Here is a 19,777-nt window from a genome sequence, read left to right as displayed (position 1 = left end):
TTCCTTTCAACCTGATTCCTTCTACTCTATCATTCTCTTTCACCATTTTCTCTCATCAGTGCTTCCTTATCCACCTTAATTTCAAGCCATTTCATAGATTTTTGAATAGGCCAGGGCCTTTCACAGTTCTACATTAAAAAAAAAATAATAATTCATTGATTTTTAAAGGAATGGACAGGGAGAGAGAGAAACATTGACGTGAGAATGTAACATTGGTCAGCTGCCTCCTGCAGGCCCCCTACTGGAGATGGATCTGGAAATCCAGGAATGTGCCCTGACCAGGAATTGAACCAGTGACCTTTTGGTGCATGGGATGATGCCCAGCCAACTGAGCCACACTGGCCAGGGCATCATTTTGAATGTCTTTTTTCTCTGTTGCTAATTCCCTTCCCATTTTTTCCCATTTATTAGAAATCCAGTTTTATATTTCAATAACTGATTCTTCATGAAACCATATTCTATATTTGCAACTTGTATATACTCTTCTTTATTACTTTTATTTGCATTTGGTATAAAATACCGTTATTTGTAGTGGACTGAACTCATGGAGGGGAGGGGACTGTGATTTGTCAGTCTCTTTATATCCTGCTACAGCAGAGTGCTTGTGATAAATAGAATGAGTCAGGAAAGGGAATGGGAAGTGTGCAGGGTTTATTTAATGGTAAAGGGATATGGTGGGTACCATAAAGAATATTTAAATTAAAAAAAGATAGTGGAAAGCAGAGACCAGTATGGCATAAATGGAATTAGGAACTCATGTTTTTAGGGGAAATGTTTTGATTACTTTGAGTGTGTAAATAATACTCAGATATTTATTTTCTTGGACTTTCTATTATATACAAATTTTGTTTTGCTGGGGCAGCTTTTCTTTCTAGTTCTTTCTGTCCATAGAGCCAGCTGCCACCTCTATTAAAATAGGGTTTGTCTATCTTCTGTTGTCCAGATGTTAAATACATTTATTTACTCTTTCACACAGAAAAGACATGCCAATGTCTTCTTTCCCAAGCCAGCCAGACATTGGATTTGGAGAAAGGTTAGATTTTGAAATAAAAGACAAGTACCGTGTTTTCCCGAAAATGAGACCTACTTACAGGTTTCCTTCTGAGTGAAATATAAGGCATCCCCCGAAAATAAGGCCCCCAGGCTCTGTCTCAGAATGAAAATTAATTTACCGTAAACTGGTCGCTAGGGCCGCCCCGACTGGCGTCTAGCAACCAGTGACGTTACGCCCTGACGTCACTGCTGTGTGGAGGCAGAGCGGAGGTCAGAGTGAGCGGTGAGCGTGGGGCGGGAGAGAGGAGGAGACTTTCGCAGATGCGTGTAGAAGAACAGGAGGATTAGAGTGGACGGGACGCGGCAAATGTGGTGAGTGCTGGTCTGTCTCTGGTGACACTACCTGATGCTCGCGGCCGCCTTCATGATGACTGAAGGTTCTCAGTCAGTGGCAGACCCTGCTCCAGCCCAGATCCAGGCCCCAGCAAGCCCAGTGACAGTCCCCAGGCAGGCCCCAGGGGGTAAATGTCTGATAAAGGGGTAGGGGGGATGTCTGGTGAAGGTGTTCAGTGGCACAGGGGTGGAGGGAGGGGGAATCACTTAAAATGACACAGGAGGATCAGAGGGGGCAATCAAAATGACACAGGAGGATCAAAAGGGGTTACTAAAATGTTAATCCCCCCTCTGATTCTCCTGTGCCATTTTGATTCCCCCCTCTGATCCCCCCTGTGTCATTTTGAGTGATCCCCCTCCCCCCACCTTGATACCCCAATTCCTTTTTTTTTACCCCTAGAAATGAGCGCAAAAAGAAAAAGCTACTCCGTGGAGTACAAGAAAGGAATCGTGGAAGACTCTTGGGGCCAAAATCTTACTGCTTTCTGCAAAGAGAAGATGTTGAGTATCCGATTGGTCCGAAAATGGCGAGCAGAGTATGGTAACCTCATTGAACAAGTGGACAAGGGAAATGCTAAAAAGCGCAAGTGTGGATCAGGTCGGCAACCATTATTTTCCGAGCTGGAAGACCTGATCTGTGAATGGGTTGTTGACAGGAGAGCAAAGGCTTTGGTTGTGAATAGGGCTCAGATTCAAGAATTTGCCCTTGCAATGGCACCACAGTTTGACATAGCCCCCGAAGACTTCAAAGCATCACAACACTGGCTGGATAATTTCCTTCAGCGAAGTGAACTGTCTTTAAGAAGATCTACAACATTGTTTAGGTTGGAAGATACTCAAGTTATTAAGCGAGCACTTGCATTCAAGTCCTTTATTGATGATGCTGACTTCTCTAAATACAATCTTTCCAACATGATTGCTATGGATGAAACTGCAGTGTTTATGGGCCAATCATCTCAAACAACAATTGAACAGCGGGGTGCCTCCTTAGCGTACATTCCCTCCACTGCTTACAAAAGTGCACGTGTTTCCTGTATTTTGGCAATTCGTCTGGATGGCACTAAAATCCCACCTTTAACCATTTCTAAGGGCAAGAAGGAAAAGATTGAATGTGTTTTGGACGTTTTTATTCTTGAAACTGAAAAAGCCTGGGCCACACAAGCAGTTATAAGGAAGTGGGTCGATTTAATGCTGCTGCTTGTTATGCGAGGGAGCCAAAGAGGTCTGCTAGTCTGGGATGCAGGCAGCACTCATGGCGCTAAAGACATGAAGACATTTCTTCACGAAAGAAAGAAAAATAGATCAGATAATGATTCCCGCAGGAATGACGGCCTATCTCCAGACTCTTGATATTGCAATAAACAAGCCATTCAAAGACAATTTGTGCATGGAAATTAATGACTAAATTGAAAATAGAATGGAGAGAAATCAGCGTGGAAACTTTGTGAAACCTAAACTGCAAGAAGTTGTGACTTGGGTGAAGAATTCATGGGAGAAAATCACTGACAGTTGCATTGCAAATGCACTGTGAGCAGGCTACCTTGACAAGAAGTACTCATTTAAAGACAGTGCTATTGCTAAACATGAGAGATTTGGTCCACTGATTCTGAAAGAAATGGAGTCACAAGAAATTCACCAGGATATTCAGGAATTGGATTGTTATGATGATGTTCCAGAAGATGATGACATGATTGTCATTGAATAAATGAGTAAATTCTTGATACTGTAGGATTCACAGTTTGTCTGGTTTGTGTTGACAACTACTGTACTACCGTACCGTATACAGGTAATAAATTTCCTTTATTTTCATTTAACAATAAACGTGTACCGTATTCTTCTTCATGGAAAAATAAGACATCCCCTGAAAATAAGACCTAGCATGTCTTTGGGGGCAAAAATTAATATAAGACACTGTCTTATTTTCGGGGAAACACGGTAATTACAGCGTCATTAAACTTTTTTTTTTTTTCCTATGGAGTACCAGGAGTTTTCAGGAGAGAGGAGCATTTGAGTGGTTGATTTTGTTATTTTTAATATTTATCTGAAGCTCTTAGTGAGAAACCAACCAATTATAGACTCTAAATCAAGGGTTTTTATGACTTTTTTTATGATTCAAGGATTTATTAAGTCATACATGCAAAACATTCTGCTAACTGCATTAGCAAAAGATCAATGTAAAACACTCCACAAGTTTGCAAATGTCAATTTAAAAAAGGTTGTTCTATTGGTTGAAAGGTCCAATTTTGTGTTCTTGCCAGTGGGTAAGCTGTACAGAACGTCGTTAGCACAAGCACAAGGTTACAGCCTCCCATCCAAAGGAACATGGTTAGGCAGAGCAACATGAAGCGTGTCCACACAGGGAGGCGGAGGGGCCAGCAGCGGCCAAGGTACAGTGCTGGGATCTGGCAAGACAGTGGTGGTAAGAAGGTTCGTAGTTTAAGAATATCTAAAATACTGAAAAAACTGTAGAGATGCAATACATGATTTTTACATCTAGTTACTAGAAAACTAAGGAAAGCACTTATTAGCTTTGAATAAAAGAACGTGAAAACAGGAATGTACTTTTACAATCCACAAAAAAACTAATGCATTATCAAGAAAGATTTTATACAAGGAGGCATATTGCTCATTCTGAAGGGGGTCTATAAGAAAAGCACTAAGTTAGCAACTATGGGAATGACCAGTTCCAAGATGAATTAAATGCCCAGTTGTGGGAGGGATTACAGTTTTAAGAAAAAGGAAAATATTAAGAAAACACTGATTAATATCAACTTTTACCATCAACTGCATTTGACAGACACTAACCTTTTTCAAATCTTACCCGTGACACTTTTATTCAGCTTGTTACGCATACAATGTAGTGTAAATTAATCTCCACTTCATATTTTGTCAAATACTGTCTTCATCCTTTGATCACATCAAGTGTTCCCCACACTCCACCCCAGTGTGCCCGTGAGAGCAGAATACTTCATCAGATGAACACTCGAAGGGTTCTGTTCACGATCTCAGCAAAAGCTAATATACGAATTTTTCAAAATCTCACTACAAAATAAAGAAGATCAATCCAAAGAGTTGAGTTGATATACAGTACAATGTTAGGTAAGGAACATGGGTTGATAAATTATGAATGGCAACATTTCGCAAAGGAGGCTGTGTGTGAAACTCATTAGCAAGTGGCTGCCTTCCCTAACTTCAGAAGCTAGTCTCCAAGACAAAGGCCTTTAAACAGTTTAGTGCTTAAACAGTTGTGCTCTTAGCACAACAGTGCAACTTAGTTCACAAGGAATTTTGGCAACTCTATCTAAGCAAAAATAGGGGCTTTTGGAAAATAAGGCTTTAAGGAAACTTGTCATTTTAGGGCTAAATTTTAATAGAATGTGAAAGTTTGAATCCTTACACTTTTTGTTTAAGTAAAACCTAAAAATTACTGATTGGTTCATAATGGTTTTATGGAAAAGCTAATTTGTAACAAAAATTTGGCATTGAGTGCGAAGGCTCCAGCATTTTTGAGCAAAGCATACAAAGGTTCCCAGGGACCAGGGTGGCGGGGAGAGGCCCACGCATTTACAACAGCAGGCATTTTCTCTTCCTCTTCTTGACGGAGGCCGACAGAGAATGGCTTGGATAGCTTCATCGAACCCTCTTGAGGCCTCGCTGTGTGACAGCTGAGCACTCCAGGTATTTTACAGCACCGATCTCCTTGGCCATGGCTAAACACTGTGGGTAGGTTATGGGTGTCAGCTTCTCCTTCAGTTTCTCAATCCTGTCTTTATCATCCCTAAGATCAAGCTTGGTCCCCACCAGGATGATGGGAATGTTGGGACAATGGTGTCGAACTTCAGGGTACCACTTTGCACGAACATTCTCAAATGACGCAGGACTCACAAGAGAAAAGCAAATTAAGAATACATCGGCAATCAGCTTGTCTTTGCCCCTGGAGGTTATATCCTTACTGTACGTTTCTCCAACTGTCTGCGGATAGGAGAGGGTACGTAATCTGTCATAATCTTCTTGTCCAGCAGTATCCCATAAGCCTAGATCCACCGGTTTTCCATCTACCATAACATTGGCAGAATAGTTGTCTAAGACAGTGGAGATATATTCTCCGGGAAATGCATTGGTTGTATAACTGATCAGTAGGCAAGTTTTACCTATAGCTCTGTCTCCCACCACCACACACTTGATGGCCTGTGTCTGGGCTGCTCTGGCGGCCGGGGACTGAGGAGGGAAGCGGTGGGCTCGGGGTGCAGGGGACGGGCGCGCGGCTGCAGGCGCTGGGTTGTGGGGTGCCGGGGCCACTGTCCACGCCTCCTCACCCTCCAATGGTAAGCCGAAGCCCAGCAGCAGCCACCACCCAAAACTCTTTATGACTTTTGTGAACCCAGGAGCAATACTGGATAATTTGGGAAGTGGAATCTGGATTAGAAAGCCAGATTTTGGAGTTTCTCTGAACGCCTTGATAGGTAGAAGAGGTACTATGAGAAAGATATCCACCATTAAAATGCATGACTAGAGGAATGGTGGTAACATGTGCATTTACGGTTGTAGTAAGTTAAGAACTGTATGCTGACTTTCACATACCCCCCCCTTTTTTTTTAAATTCTCACATGAGGAGTGAAGATATTTTTTTCCATTGATTTTAGTGTGGAAGGGAGGGGGAGAGAAGGAGATGGGGAGAGAGGGAAATTTCAATGTGACAGAAATATATCGATTTGTTGCCTCCCACATGTGCCCAACTGGGGCAGGGATTGGACCTGCAACCAGGTAAGTGCCCTTGACTGGGAATTGAACCCAAGGCCACAGAGCCCCACCTGCCAGGGCTCACACCCATTTTTAAACCAGATTAGATTCTCAATTAGGATTTGTTGATGTCTTTCATGACATCCTAAACTGACTGTTCGGTTTTAGAAACTATATTATTTTTCTTTACAATTTTTGATTTTTTTATTAAAATAAAATACACATGCTATCTTTTCCTGTTAAGAAATGCAAAATTTAAAAAAGTCCTTTTAATTCAGGCTGGTGGGACTTCACTTCCTGTCCCAAATTTTCAAGGAAGAGAAACATTTAAAACAAACAAAAGAAAAATAGCAAACCAATATTCTGATGGAAAATGGAGGTGGGATTATGGTCCTAGAAACTGAGGAATTTCTAAAACATAGATAGCTGATGGGATCATTCAGTAGAAAACCCCAGTTTAAAACATGGTTGCAAAAGGTGGGAGCCCTTGCAGGAGAGAAAGATCCAGAGCAGGAAGGGGCCCTGGGGCAATTGATAGGATGTCTGGTTAGGAAACCTCATTTTGATCATCCAGCCAGGTGATTCCTCCCTGGAAAGTGTCCATCAGCAGGGGGAATGAATGTTTGGGAAATTGGTAGAGCCATATCTGGGCATTCTTTGGTAGTTATAAAGAACTAGAGGCCTGGTGCACAAAAATCGTGCACAGGGGTGGGTGGTGGGTGTCCCTCAGCCTGACCTGCACCCTCTCCAATCCGGGAACCCCCAGGGGATGTCCTACTGACAACTTGGGCCCGCTCCTCATGGTTCTCTGCTCTCTGCGGGGCCTGCCTGCTCCACACCACGGTGACTGCCAAGCAGGCTGTGCTGGGAGCTGCCTGCGGCCGCACTTGCCTGCTCCCTGGTTGCCGTGGCGAAGGCCAAGCAGGCCGTGCTGGGCGCTGCCTCCTGCCTGCTGTCAGTCTCCATGAGGTGATGAGATTAATTTGCATACTCACTCCTGATTGGCTGGTGGGTGTTGCAAAGTGATGGTCAATTTGCATATTTCTCTTTTATTAGTGTAGATGAGGTAGATCTCTACATATTGATAGAGAACATCTCTAAGACATACCATATACAAGATTGAAGGAGACCATGTAGAATGACATATATAGCATAATAATGCTATTAATGGTTTTAAAATACCACACTAAAAGATTTCATATTTTTATGGTTACATACATTATATAAAAGCGTAGACCAGGAGTTCTTAACAGTGGCATTCTTGACCTTCCCCCCCCTCCCCACTAATTTTGCCATACAAAGTAATCATGAATAAATGTGTCATGGTGCTACACATTTAGTTTTACAAAATGAAATCGGAGCAAATATAATATTTACTGACATAAAAAAATCAATTTTTTAGGGATCAAATTGCTCTTGAGACTTTAGACACTTTATATAAAATAGAGAGAGGGATTTTTTTCTTTTTTCTTCTTAGAAATAGGATTTTATCTGGTTGTTAGAAAATTAATTTCTTCCAGTTCTTCAAATCAAGATTGATGCAATTGGCAATCCTTTCTTTAACTTTTCAGTCTGTAAGGATAATTTATGTTTGTTGGTAAAGCTAGAGAATTTGGTTAGGTTTGCTGCGTACTGAAGTCTGGTCAGATTGTGTGAGTCACTGCTGTTCTCAGGCAAGAACACATTTAATCTTTATTTTGTCATCCTCCCGTGTTCTACCCAGTGCTTGCATTGAAGGATATCACAAGGAAAACTCAAATATTCATGGTCATGGTAAATAATACCCACGTAACTACAGATCTTGTTGAAGTGATAGATTTCAAGTAACCTCCCAGCATGAAAACAACTTCAAAGTTGCTTGTGTTCCCTATCTTTCTCGGTTTGTACTAGTTTAGAAGGTATTTAAAAACTTTGACTCAGATCTGGTCTAATCTACTTTTTAACACTAAGCTCCAGTTTATTTCATAAGGATAGGGACCAAGCACAGTATCTTTTCAGCATATCTTAGGCATCGAATGGACTAATAGAAAATTTTCCACAAATTCAAAGTTTTAAAATTCTGGTATAATTTTTAATCTATCTATATCCAAGCATTTAAATTCATGTTTAAGATGTCAATAAGGATGACTTATTTTTTTTTTTTTTTGGTCCTGTAAGTTGAAAAACACACCCTGATACAAGTAATATTATTCTCTTTATTTAAAGAATAAAAGTGTTCAAAATATAAAATTAAATGCTTGAGGAAGAAACTAATAATTTTTAAAAACTTCTTTTGGAAACTTTCCTATTGGAAAAGTTTATGAAGACTGTTTTACTTAGAATCTTAGCATTTAAATTGTCTTTCTTTTTGAAACTATATCCAGCAATATCTTAGTCAATTGATCAGTTTACCTTAGTTTAAACTGTTCATGATTGTTATATATATTTGAACTATATAAAAAGGAATTTATATTTTTCAAGATGTTGAACTTTTTGAAACATAAGTACATCTAATCAGCTTAGTCAAGTTAAGTTATCCTTCAGAAAAGCATCTGTAGTGCTTGAATGGCTTGTTTTGTATTAAGATAAAGACATCACCTCACACATTTAGTATAATAACAGCAAAATTGAAATTGAGTTTCAAAAGTTTTTAAACTATCCTTTCATAGTTGACTCATTCATAGCTCCTTGGGAGCTGAAGCAGCAGAGGATTCTGGTTTTTCATATCAATTGGCTTTGGCCAGCATTTTGCTAGTACTGACCCTGGACTAGACTGTGGGATTGTTGAGCTTCTAATATACTTTTCTCCCCTAAAGTAAGGTTTGTTTCTGAGAAATAGAAGAAAGGAAACCAACCAACTCTTTCTTTACAAAGAAAGGCGTGTGTTTTGCCTTTCTTTGTAAATTCCGTAGGCAGTCTTGACCTGCTTTTGATGTTTAATTTATTTGAATGTTTATTCAACCAGTATATTCATCTCCTAAAATATGTTAGGCTTTGAGCTACATTCTCAGTATGATTACAAAGAATTTGTGATAACATAGGAAAAAATGTCTATTACGATGTTAAAAAACAAGAGGATGCAAAATTATATATGCAGTATGGTTACAAAAGTATATTTAGAGAAAAGACTGGGAATATATAAGTCAAAATGCAATTAAGATTCTCTTTTTACTTTTTGATGCATATTCATTGTAGAAATTTTGGACATATAAATATACACATATGTGTGTATATATCTTTTCATTTCTTCCCCCCCATACACACACAACCCTCATTTCCATATGTATTGCTGAGAGGAGAAGGTTTAGTTTTGTGCAGTTAGACTTCTACCACACAGACAACGGCTAAACAATGAAATTTATTAAATAAATTTCCATTCACGTGTACATTTAAGCTTTTAGCACATAACACTGTGCTGAAGGAGATTACAAAAAAAGAATTTTAAGACACAACTTCTGTCTAGCAGGACCTTATCATATCAAGGAGAAGAATGTGTAAATTATAACAGACATAAATCTATAAAGGAGTCTAAATAACATTGCTGGGCAGGATGCAATTAAATGGCCAAAATTTGTGCTAAGTTCTGTTGGAGTTCAAATTAACGGAGATGAAGAAGCTGAAATACTTGGGAAAGACCTAGTAGTAGCAATGAAGCTTTAAGTGCATCTTTTATAATAGGTAATATTGGAGGGAAATAAAATATATATAGAATAAGTATGGATTTAACCTTAAATACTTTATCCCTACCTGGTAATGCATTCTTTTAAAAATATTTTTTTATTGAACTTATTGAGGTGACATTGGTTAGTAAAATTATATAGGTTTCAGGTGTACTATTCTATAATATATCATCTGTATATTGTATTGTGTGTTCATCACCCAAAGTTAAGTCTCCTTCCATCACCATTTATCCCTCCTTTACTCTTTTGTATCTCCCCGCATCCCCTTGTCCCTTTAGTAATCACCATACTGTTGTCTGTGTCTATGAGGTGTTTTATTTGTTGTTTGTTTTTTGCTTAATTACTTCACCTTTTTCACTCAATCCCCCCTCCCCCCAAACTCCCTCCCCTCTGAGAGTGGTCAGCCTGTTCTCTGCATCTATGAATCTGTTTCTGTTTGGTTTGTTAGTTTATTTTATGCATTATATTCCATATATGAGTGAAATCATATGGTACTTGTCTTTCTCTGACTGGGTTATTTCACTTAGCATAATACTGTCCAGGTCTATCCATGCCATCATAAAGGGTAAGATTTCCTTTTTTTACAGCCAAGTAGTATTTCATTGTGTAAATATACCACAGCTTTTTGTACCCACTCATCTACTCATGGGCATTTGGGCTGCTTCCAAATCTTGGCTATCCTATGTAATAAAAGAGTAATATGCAAATTAACCATCCCTCTGCTACACCCACAAGCCACGTCCACAAGCCACGCCCACCAACCAATCAAGAGCGGATATGCAAATAAACCCAACCAAGATGGCTACGGCCACAGAGAGTAGGAGGGAGGCTTGGGTTTCCCTGGCAATGGAGGAAGCCAAGCTTTCCACCTGCCCTTGCCGGCCTAGGCCTCCACTCAAGGCTAAGAAGTTTCAATGATAGAAGATAAATATAGCTCAACAGAAATGGCGGCAGCCAGGGAGCTGGAAAGAGCAGGAGGCTAGGGTTGCCCGTGGCGATGGAGGAAGCCATGCTTTCCGCACACCCTGGCCGGCCCAGGCCTCCGCTTAAGGCTACAAAGTTTCAATTATAGAAGATACATAAATCCCAATAGAAATGGCTCCTGCCACAGAGCAAGCAGAAGGTTTGGCTCCGCTCCAGGCTATAAAGTTTCAATTATAGAAGATAAATAAACTCCAGATACCAGGGCCTCCACTTGGGTCGCCAGGGGGCGTGGCCGGCCTGCAAACCACCACAGGCCCCTCGCCCAGGCCGCCCCACGCCCCAAGGGAACCCCCACCCTGATATGGGACACCCTTCAGGGCAAACCAGCTGGCCCCCACCCATGCACCTGGCCTCTATCCAATCTAATAAAAGAGTAATATGCAGATTGACCATCACTCCAACACACAACATGGCTGCCCCTATGTGGTCAAAGATCCTGCCCCCATGTGGACACAAGATGGCCACCACAAGATGGCCAGCAAGGGAGGGCAGTTGGGAGGGACCAGGCCTGCAAGGGAGGGCAGTTGGGAGGGACCAGGCCTGCAAGGGAGGGCAGTTGGGGGCGATCAAGCCTGCAGGGGAGGGCAGTTAGGGGTGACCCAGGCCTGCAGGGGAGAGCAGTGTCGGGGGGGACCAGGCATGCAGGGGAGGGCGGTTAGGGGTGACCAGGCCTTGAGGGGAGAGCAGTTAGGGGGGACCAGGCCTGCAGAGGAGGGCAGTTAGGGGAAAACAGGCTGGCAGGGGAGCAGTTAGGCATCAGTCAGGCTGGCAGGGGAGTGGTTAGGGGGTGATCAGGCTTGCAGGCAGAAGTGGTTAGGGGCAATCAGGAAGGCAGGCAGGTGAGCAGTTAGGAGCCAGCAGTCCTGGATTGTGAGAGGGATGTCCGACTGCCCGTTTAGGCCTGATCCCACCAGGATTGGCCTTAAACGGGCAGTCAGACATCCCTCAAGGGGTCCCAGATTGGAGAGGGTTCAGGCTGGGCTGAGGGACACCCCCTCCCCCCCCCCCCCGTGCACGAATTTCGTGCACCGGGCCTCTAGTTGTAAATAATGCTGCAGTGAACATAGGAGTGCATATATTCTTTTGAATTAGTGTTTTGGATTTCTTCAGATAAATTCCCAGAAGTGGAATCACTGGGTCATAAGGCAGTTCCATTTTTTATTATTTGAGGTAACTTCATACTGCTTTCCATGGTGGCTATACCAGTTATAATTGCCCATAAAGGCATGGGTTTTTTTCTGTATGCTCTATTCTATTCCATTTACATATGTGTCTTGTTTTTATGCCAGTACCATGCTGTTTTGATTACTATGACCTTGTAGTATAGTTTGATATCGGTTGGTGTGATTCCTTCAACTTTGTTCTTCTTTCTCAAGATTGCTGTGGCTATTCAGGTTCTTTTGTGGTTCCATATAAATTTTTGGAATATTTTTTTCTAGTTCTATGAAATATGTCATTGTTATCTTGATAGGAATTGCATTGAATCTTTAGATTGCTTTTAATGATGTTAATTTTTTCTGTCTATGAACACATTATATGCTTACACTTACTTGTATCTTCTTTAATACATCTTTGGTTAAACTTATTCCAAGGTTTTTTTTTATTTTTTTATGTAATTATAAATGGGATTGTTTTCTTGGTTTCCTTTTCTGATTGTTCATTATTGGTATATAAAAATGCAAATGGTTTCTGGATATTTATTTTGTATCCTGCTACTTTACTGAATTCATTTATCAGTTCTAGTCGTTTTTTTGGTGGGACCTTTATTTATTTTTGGTGGGATTTTTAGAGTTCTCTATACAGTATGTGTTTTTTTTTTAAAGGATTACTTAGTATTCAATTTATTTCTTACAGAAAAAAACACAATGACAGTTATAGCAAAAAAATTTGCTACTAATAGGATCTGAACTGGCACAGGGTAAGAGAGGAGGGGGCATTCTGGTCTGAGGGAAGAGGAGCAATTTGAGTTTAGGAATAAACAAGGCAAAGACAACCACAAGGAGAGCCTTGCTTTGAGTATGGAAATATTTAGGATCCCTGAGCATGGCTGTCTTTCCTTGAAGCAGATATTTTTAAAGAGATTGCAGAGCATATCTCTGTGTGTGTATATTTTATATTAAGATATTGATCTGTAAATCCTTCAGACAGATATCTTTTACCACTTAATACATAATCTAATTTTTCACTTCATTGGAAAATATGTTGAACTGATAAAGAAAAATCTGAGCTTTCTAAAAGACGATTTTCTTGGTTTACTTTTTTGTAGATATCATTTAAAACAAAGTGCTTCTTTAAAAATTATTTCACAGCTGAAGCAATAAGCAAAAGTATGGACCACCTTAGTCTTTTGGTGGGGTAGCAGGGTGGATCACAATTGTCTAGGTATATGAATGTATTCCAACTTTTATATCTGTCTTATAAAATAAATTGAAACTGATTGGAAGTTCCTTAAACTGGAAAACTGTTAGGAAAAGCCATTTCAAAAATATGAGTGGCTTCATCATTTTAAAAGAGTAATTTCTTTTAGAAGTAAGCAGCTTACTCTTTTCTGTATTGAATGCCTAGCCTGTATTAAGCAAAAACAGATTTAAAACATTGTAAAGGGAGTAGTATTCAAAATGGAGCATATATTCCTTAGTTTTTAGTAGTTTTAGGACTTATGCACGTATCAGTTTTTTTTCCCAGGAATAAAGGTAAAGTAGACAAGGATTAAATATGAGAGTATTTAAGTGATTCTCAGAATTTTCTGATTCATGTGTGGTGATATTGAACTTTTTCATCCTGGGCTTTAATTTGTGCGTGGTGCTGACCTGATGCTGTGCAGGGACATTCACTGCATCCCTTCATTCAGTCCCTCTCATTATCCCCACTTCCTGGGGAGCTTGCTTAGAACTGAGCATGAGCTCTTGTTATTAAAATATTGGGCGACCCTGCCTACATGTAACACGGTAGTTTTGATATAAGATTTATGTATAGCAGAACCAAATTGGAGGCTCTAGTTATTTGCTGTGATTTTACTTAATCAAATTAATAGGGAATATTATGGAAATTATTAGGTTACACAGTGGATCAGGCTTATAATAAATGAACTTATGGTTAATATAGTTCCTGAGCTTATTTGTTCCATTGTAATTTTTTAGTGCATATCCAAAAAGAAATCTGACTCCCTAAATGATACGTGAAACAATCATTGCAGTGTTGTGTGTATTTGTAGATGACGGTAGTTCTTTTTGCTGGGAGCATCTGCTAACGCAGAGGTTTGTCTCTTCAGGTTCACGTGAAGATGGCGGACGAGGCTGTGTGTGTTGGCCCCGCTCCCACCAGTAAAAGCTACCTCAACATGGAGGCCATCCTGGAAGCCATCAGGAAAACCAGGGCCCAAGCTGTGAGTCTGAACGAATCTCTCTCCTGCAGCTGTTTCATATGTAGTTGAGCAGAAAGCTAGAGTTTGTATCTTAAAAAGAAAATAAGAAAGAATGATTGAAAATACTGTTGCAGTTCATGTCACATGAGTTAAATGTGGCTGAATTTGCTACTGGAAATCAAAGGCTTTGTGGCATCTGGCAGTGTTGGTCGCTGATCCTGCAGGTGGCTGCTGGATTCAGCTTTCACACCAGGGAGCAGTTTCAGTTCATTTCCAAATTTGCTAGCGGAAAAAAAAAAAAAAAAGAAATCCCAATTAGTTTTGAGTATTAACCCTTTCCATGTAATAAGAGCATTAAAAACAACAACTCTGTATTATAAACAGCATCCAAAGGCCCCAGTTTAAATTATATTTTAGTCACTTAAAAATTATGTACACCTAGATATACTTCAAGAAATATAAACAATGTAATTGGTAATGATTTTACTTGGATTATGTCAGTAGGTTACATATAACTTGCTTGGAGGAATCAGTAATTCTGCCCACCCCCATTCTGTTTGAATGAAGTGGAATCCAAGGAAAGATGGGTTTCTGACATCAGAAATAGTGTTTTGTTGTTGTTGTGTGTGTTTTTATATCAGAACTAATTACATATAAGGTTAAAACTATTCAGAGTTATCTCTAAAATTGAATGAAAGCAGCTGACACCAGCAATTAACCTGGAGTGCTTCAATTAGTTTTCACATTTTTTTTTGAAAGAAATGTATGTTTAAATGAGAAGCTGAATTTGTGAACCCATATTATGGATGTTTATAGTTTATTAGTTGAGTTAATGAAAGTAAAACTCTCTTAACTGTAGCTTGTCAGAATGCAATGTTTAGTTGAATGTTTATATAAAATGAGATTGGTGGGGTGAAGCTTTTATCCTGTGCTGCAGTAGTTTAAATTATTCTGTTGCATGTTTATAAATAAACCTTGGTTCAGAATTTAAAAATCTTGGATGTGTAGCTACTTCTAGATTATGATACCAACCTCTTCAGAAATTTGATTTTCCTTATAGCAGAATTGTTTTACTGGAAACATATTCAATACTGACTGATAACAGAGCGGCTAAATTTATGTTTGGCCAGTGTGGTAGAGGCAAAAATCACTTGATTAGAACAGGATGGTAGAATTTAGACTGTAGCAATGTGACTTGCATAGCATAGCATAAAGAGGTTGTGGATGGCTAAGCGGGGTGAGGAGGAAAAGAAGAGTAGATGTTGGAAGAAAAAAGCATTCAGAGTAAAAAGAAATCGTATAAACCAAATTTCCATTTTAGTTAGATTTTTCAGAAACTGCTCATTGGTAAAGGCTGAGTACATTAATGTTCTCAGGAATAAAATACGTTACTTGGCTTGTAACCAGGGTTTTGGAAAGTAGCAGTTCCTGGTACTGTAAGGGGAATGAAAAGTTTTTCAAATATATCTTGCAAAAGATTTTCTTAAACATAATTCTTTGATTCATCAGTTATTAGAAAAATTTTCAGACTTGTGGCCGAGGTTAGCCTCAGAAAACAGGAAGAGTGTGAGTTGTGTTGAATAGGTAGTCAAATGCCCGTGGACAGGTAGACATGTGGGTAGATGGCTCTGATTGTGGTTAGGACAAAGGTAGTGTGCATGAAGTGATTGTAAAACAGGTTGTGTCTTGGAATCTGAGTCTGTACTCAGGATTGGAGTGGGAGCTGATCACGATGTGAGAGAAGTAACCTTACTCAAGGGCCCTTGAACAGTAAACCCATACTACACTCTATATTTTGTTTACTGCTCTCTATGATAAAATTTAAAGTACCTTTTGTTTTCATTTCTAAGGTGCATCCAGGGTATGGATTCCTTTCAGAAAACAAAGAATTTGCCAAATGTTTGGTAAGTTTGTAATGAACCAAAAACTGTTAATTCACATTTCAGAAAGCAGTGTAATGGAGTTGCTTTTGTAAATATGGGTAGTGGTGAATTAGAGAATTTTAACTGACCCAACAATTCTTTGAAAATAGTTTGTGAAAAGTAAAGAGTTTTTATTTTGTAACCTGTCTTGCTTTGAAGAGTAAACATGGAAAAGTTATAAAATCACCATATACCTAATGAATGACACTAATTTATTATATATTGCCTTTGACTTTTAACTTTAAAAACCCCCAGTTTTAACTAAATATGTCAGGGTATTCATTGATTTATTAATTATTTTACCATCCGATTGGAATGTGAAGCCAGAATAAGATTGGGTTTTTTTTTTCCATTTTATTGTATATTGTGGCATTTAAGATCATATCTTTCTACCTTCTCTATTTTGAGAAAAGTTTTATTACAATCTGAATATCCTCCTGATATCACCATCCTGGTTAGGTGAATTAACCTATATTTGCTATTAAACTGATTTTCCAGGTGTATTTATAATACATTCAAGATGTTACTGAAACCTTAGTTTTCAGATACTAAAATATAATTATGAATAATGTTTCAAAAAGCTCATTAGATCAATTATTATTCTAGGTATTAGATTATCTTAGTTTACTATTCTAATATGTTATACTTTGTTTCTGTGGTATACTCGGTAATTTGTTCTGCCATGGATTAAAATTATTTATGAATGTAATCATTTTCTAGATAAAATTTTCACTTAAAATCTATAAATTTAATTTGGAACAATTCTAAAGGTCATGGAGTTCTATCTTAGAATTATGTATTTTAACCAATTTACTTTGCTGATTAAAAATTAAGGCCTGAAGAATATAGTCAGTAATATTGTAATAACTATGTATGGTGTCAGGTTAGTATTGGAGATATTGGGAGAACACTTTGTTAAGTATATGATAGACTAACCACTAGACTGTTCATCTGAAACTAATACAAAATAATATTAAATGTAATCTGTAATTTAAAAATAAAATTAAAAAAAGTAAAATAGAAACAAAATTTAAGGCCTAAAGAAATTGTAAGTTAAGGTCACACAGATGGTAATGGTAACAAGTGTTGGGAGAGGGCAAATTTGGTGGAACTATCCAAAGGTCCAGATTCACGTTTTCCTATTTATACCTACTTTTTATTTTTTATTTCTTTGTTTGAAATTTTGACTGAGGTTCTATCATTACATAAGGAAATAATTTCTATATAATACTGACATTTAAAATGTACTTGTACAATATCATGCGTTAAATTTTAAGTTTGTATAGGTGAGGTGTCTCTAAACTATGGTTCATGGGCCAAGTGGGGCCTGCTGCCTGTGTTTGTAAATTAAGTTTTATTGGCACACAGCCATGCTTGTTCATTTACGTGTGCTCTGGGCTGCTTTTGCTCTACAATAGCAGAATTGCGTGGCTGTAACAGATTAAATAGCCTGTGAAGCCTAAAATGTTGATTGTATGGCCCTTTATAGGAAAAGTTTGCAAAATCCTGGTAAAAAGGAGTATCTGAGGCCCAAAGAAGTTAAATGACATGGCCAATATATTTATTCATGCATTATCTAATCATTTTAAAAAATGCATATTTGGTATCTACCAGTATGTTCAAGGCATAAAAATGAACCAGATGTGGGTCCTGCTGGTGAGGAGCTCATCGTCGTCTTGTAGAAAATAAGACAAGTACCAGGTTACTTCAATTCAGGGAAGAAAATATTATGAGGTATTTAAATTCTCCATAAATAAAGATAAGAAAGATTATTTCTATCAGGGGTTTCATGTTAGCGAAAATAATGTAGAGTTTATGACTCCTTCCTTTCTCACTAATTTTCTTCCCAACCTTCTCCATTTTCCTTTAACAGGGCTATGCCTCAGCCAAGCCAGACTTTGTGCTATTCCCAAACATGGCTGGCTCTTTCCTATTCCTTGCCTTTCATCACTCTTTCTCCAGTGTCCTCTCCTCCCACATTTCCACTTACTATCTATCCTTAGGGGCACAATTCATATGGGTACCCCTACCAAGACAGTTTTCCATATCCTTCTGGTGAGAAGTAATCTCTTCCCTCTGTCTTCTAAAGCATTTATTTATTTATTTATTAAATATATATATATTATTTCAGAGAGGGAGAGAGAGAGAGAAACATCGGTGATGAGAGAGAATCATTGACCGGCTGCCTCCTGCACACCCCACACTGGGGGTTAAGCCCTGATCAGGAATTGAACCTCAACTTCCTGGTTCATATGTCGATGCTCAACCACTGAGCCATGCTAGCCAGAGTAGAGCATTTTTTTTAAAAAAAATCTTCTTTTGTCTACCACTTTCCATATTGTATTAAAATTGTGACTTTTTTTTGTATTTTATTGTCCTCTTGAGACAAGAAATTTGGTTTCATCAGTCTTTGTTTCCCTTTTGTTATCTGTCCTAATGATTTCTACATAGTAAATTCAGTGAATGTTTTGGAAGGATTAAATTCATATTACTACATTAAGAATTATAAAACAATAATAACCTGAAAGAAAACTTTTCAACTATTATGAAAAGGACTGTTTTGTAAATAGAAGGCAGTATTACTGTATATTTTTGTTCATTATGAAAATGGACAGCTAGTGATAACTAATCCTCTTTTTGTGTGTGCATCATGGTAAGATTCTTATTTGGGATATAATTTCCCTACCATTAAAATACACACTCCTCCCAAAGAAAAACACTTTTCCCATTGTAGTATGCCATTTAAGATGCTCCTTTTGGAATTTCTCGTTATAGTTGGTAAATTCACAATAAAATGAAATTATTTATAGATTTTGTTATGCCATATAAATATTGTTTGTGTGATTGGTGACCAACCATTGAAATTTGACAGTTATTTTATTCCAAACGGTATATTATTAGAATTCTGACGTTAGTGGAAACTTTTGTCTAGGAAGACAGGTAGAAGATGGGGGGAAATTTTTTTTTTCCCTCAACTGAGGATATGTTGATATATTTATTAGAGAGGGAGAGAGAGAGAGAGAGAGAGAGAGAGAGAGAGAGAGAGAGAGAGAGAGAGAGAGAGAAAGAGAGAAACATCCATTGGTTGCTTCCCTTACATGCCTGACAGGGATCTAACCCGAAACCTAGGTATGTGCCCTGACCAGGAATCGAACCCAAAACCATTTGTTGATGGGATGAGACTTCAACCAACCAACTGAATCACCCAGCCAGGGCGCAAAATTTTTTTATGTTTAATACTAATCTTGTGTTTGGAATTGAATCAAATATGGAGGTTTACTCCCCATTAATTTCTGGTTCTATTTTTTTAAAAAATATATTTTATTGATTTTTTCACAGAGAGGAAGGGAGAGGGATAGAGAGTTAGAAACATCAATGAAAGAGAAACATCGATCAGCTGCCTCCTGCACACCCCCTACTGGGGATGTGCCCGCAATCAAGGCACATGCCCTTGACCTTCAGTCCGCAGGCCGACGCTCTATCCACTGAGCCAAACTGGTCAGGGCTGGTTCTGTGGTTTTTATTGCTTTTCAAAAACCAGTGTAATGTGTAGCCACTGTGGAAAACAGTATGGAGTTTCCTCAAAAAATTAAAAATGGAATTCCTGGGAAAAAGGAGATATATGTAATACTTTAAACAATAAAGAATTAAAAAAACAACAGTGTAATGTTTATTTTGCTTATAGAAAAACTGTTTGTGCTTTATTTGATATATTGTTGTTT

General features: G+C 38.6%; 1 protein-coding gene and 1 pseudogene across 3 annotated transcripts in view; one reads left to right on the top strand and one right to left on the bottom strand.

Moving 5' to 3' along the window:
* The window catches only part of PCCA (propionyl-CoA carboxylase subunit alpha), a 402,018-nt gene that overhangs the window by 55,699 nt on the left and 326,542 nt on the right, over positions 1-19,777 (top strand). For both annotated transcript variants that reach the window (XM_080662438.1, XM_080662437.1), the window contains exons 5-6: positions 14,041-14,154; positions 15,984-16,037. In XM_080662438.1, the coding sequence (XP_080518564.1) occupies positions 14,041-14,154; positions 15,984-16,037 (168 nt within the window). The remainder of the gene's footprint in view (positions 1-14,040; positions 14,155-15,983; positions 16,038-19,777) is intronic.
* LOC308243265 (ras-related C3 botulinum toxin substrate 1-like) lies at positions 4,951-5,883 on the bottom strand (annotated as a pseudogene). The gene has a single exon. The product of its transcript is annotated as a ras-related C3 botulinum toxin substrate 1-like (transcript).

The sequence above is a fragment of the Plecotus auritus genome, assembly GCF_963455305.1.
Source record: "Plecotus auritus genome assembly, chromosome: 3".
NCBI lineage: Eukaryota > Metazoa > Chordata > Mammalia > Chiroptera > Vespertilionidae > Plecotus > Plecotus auritus.
Note: the sequence above shows the minus strand (reverse complement) of the source record. Positions and strands in the feature narration are given on the sequence as shown.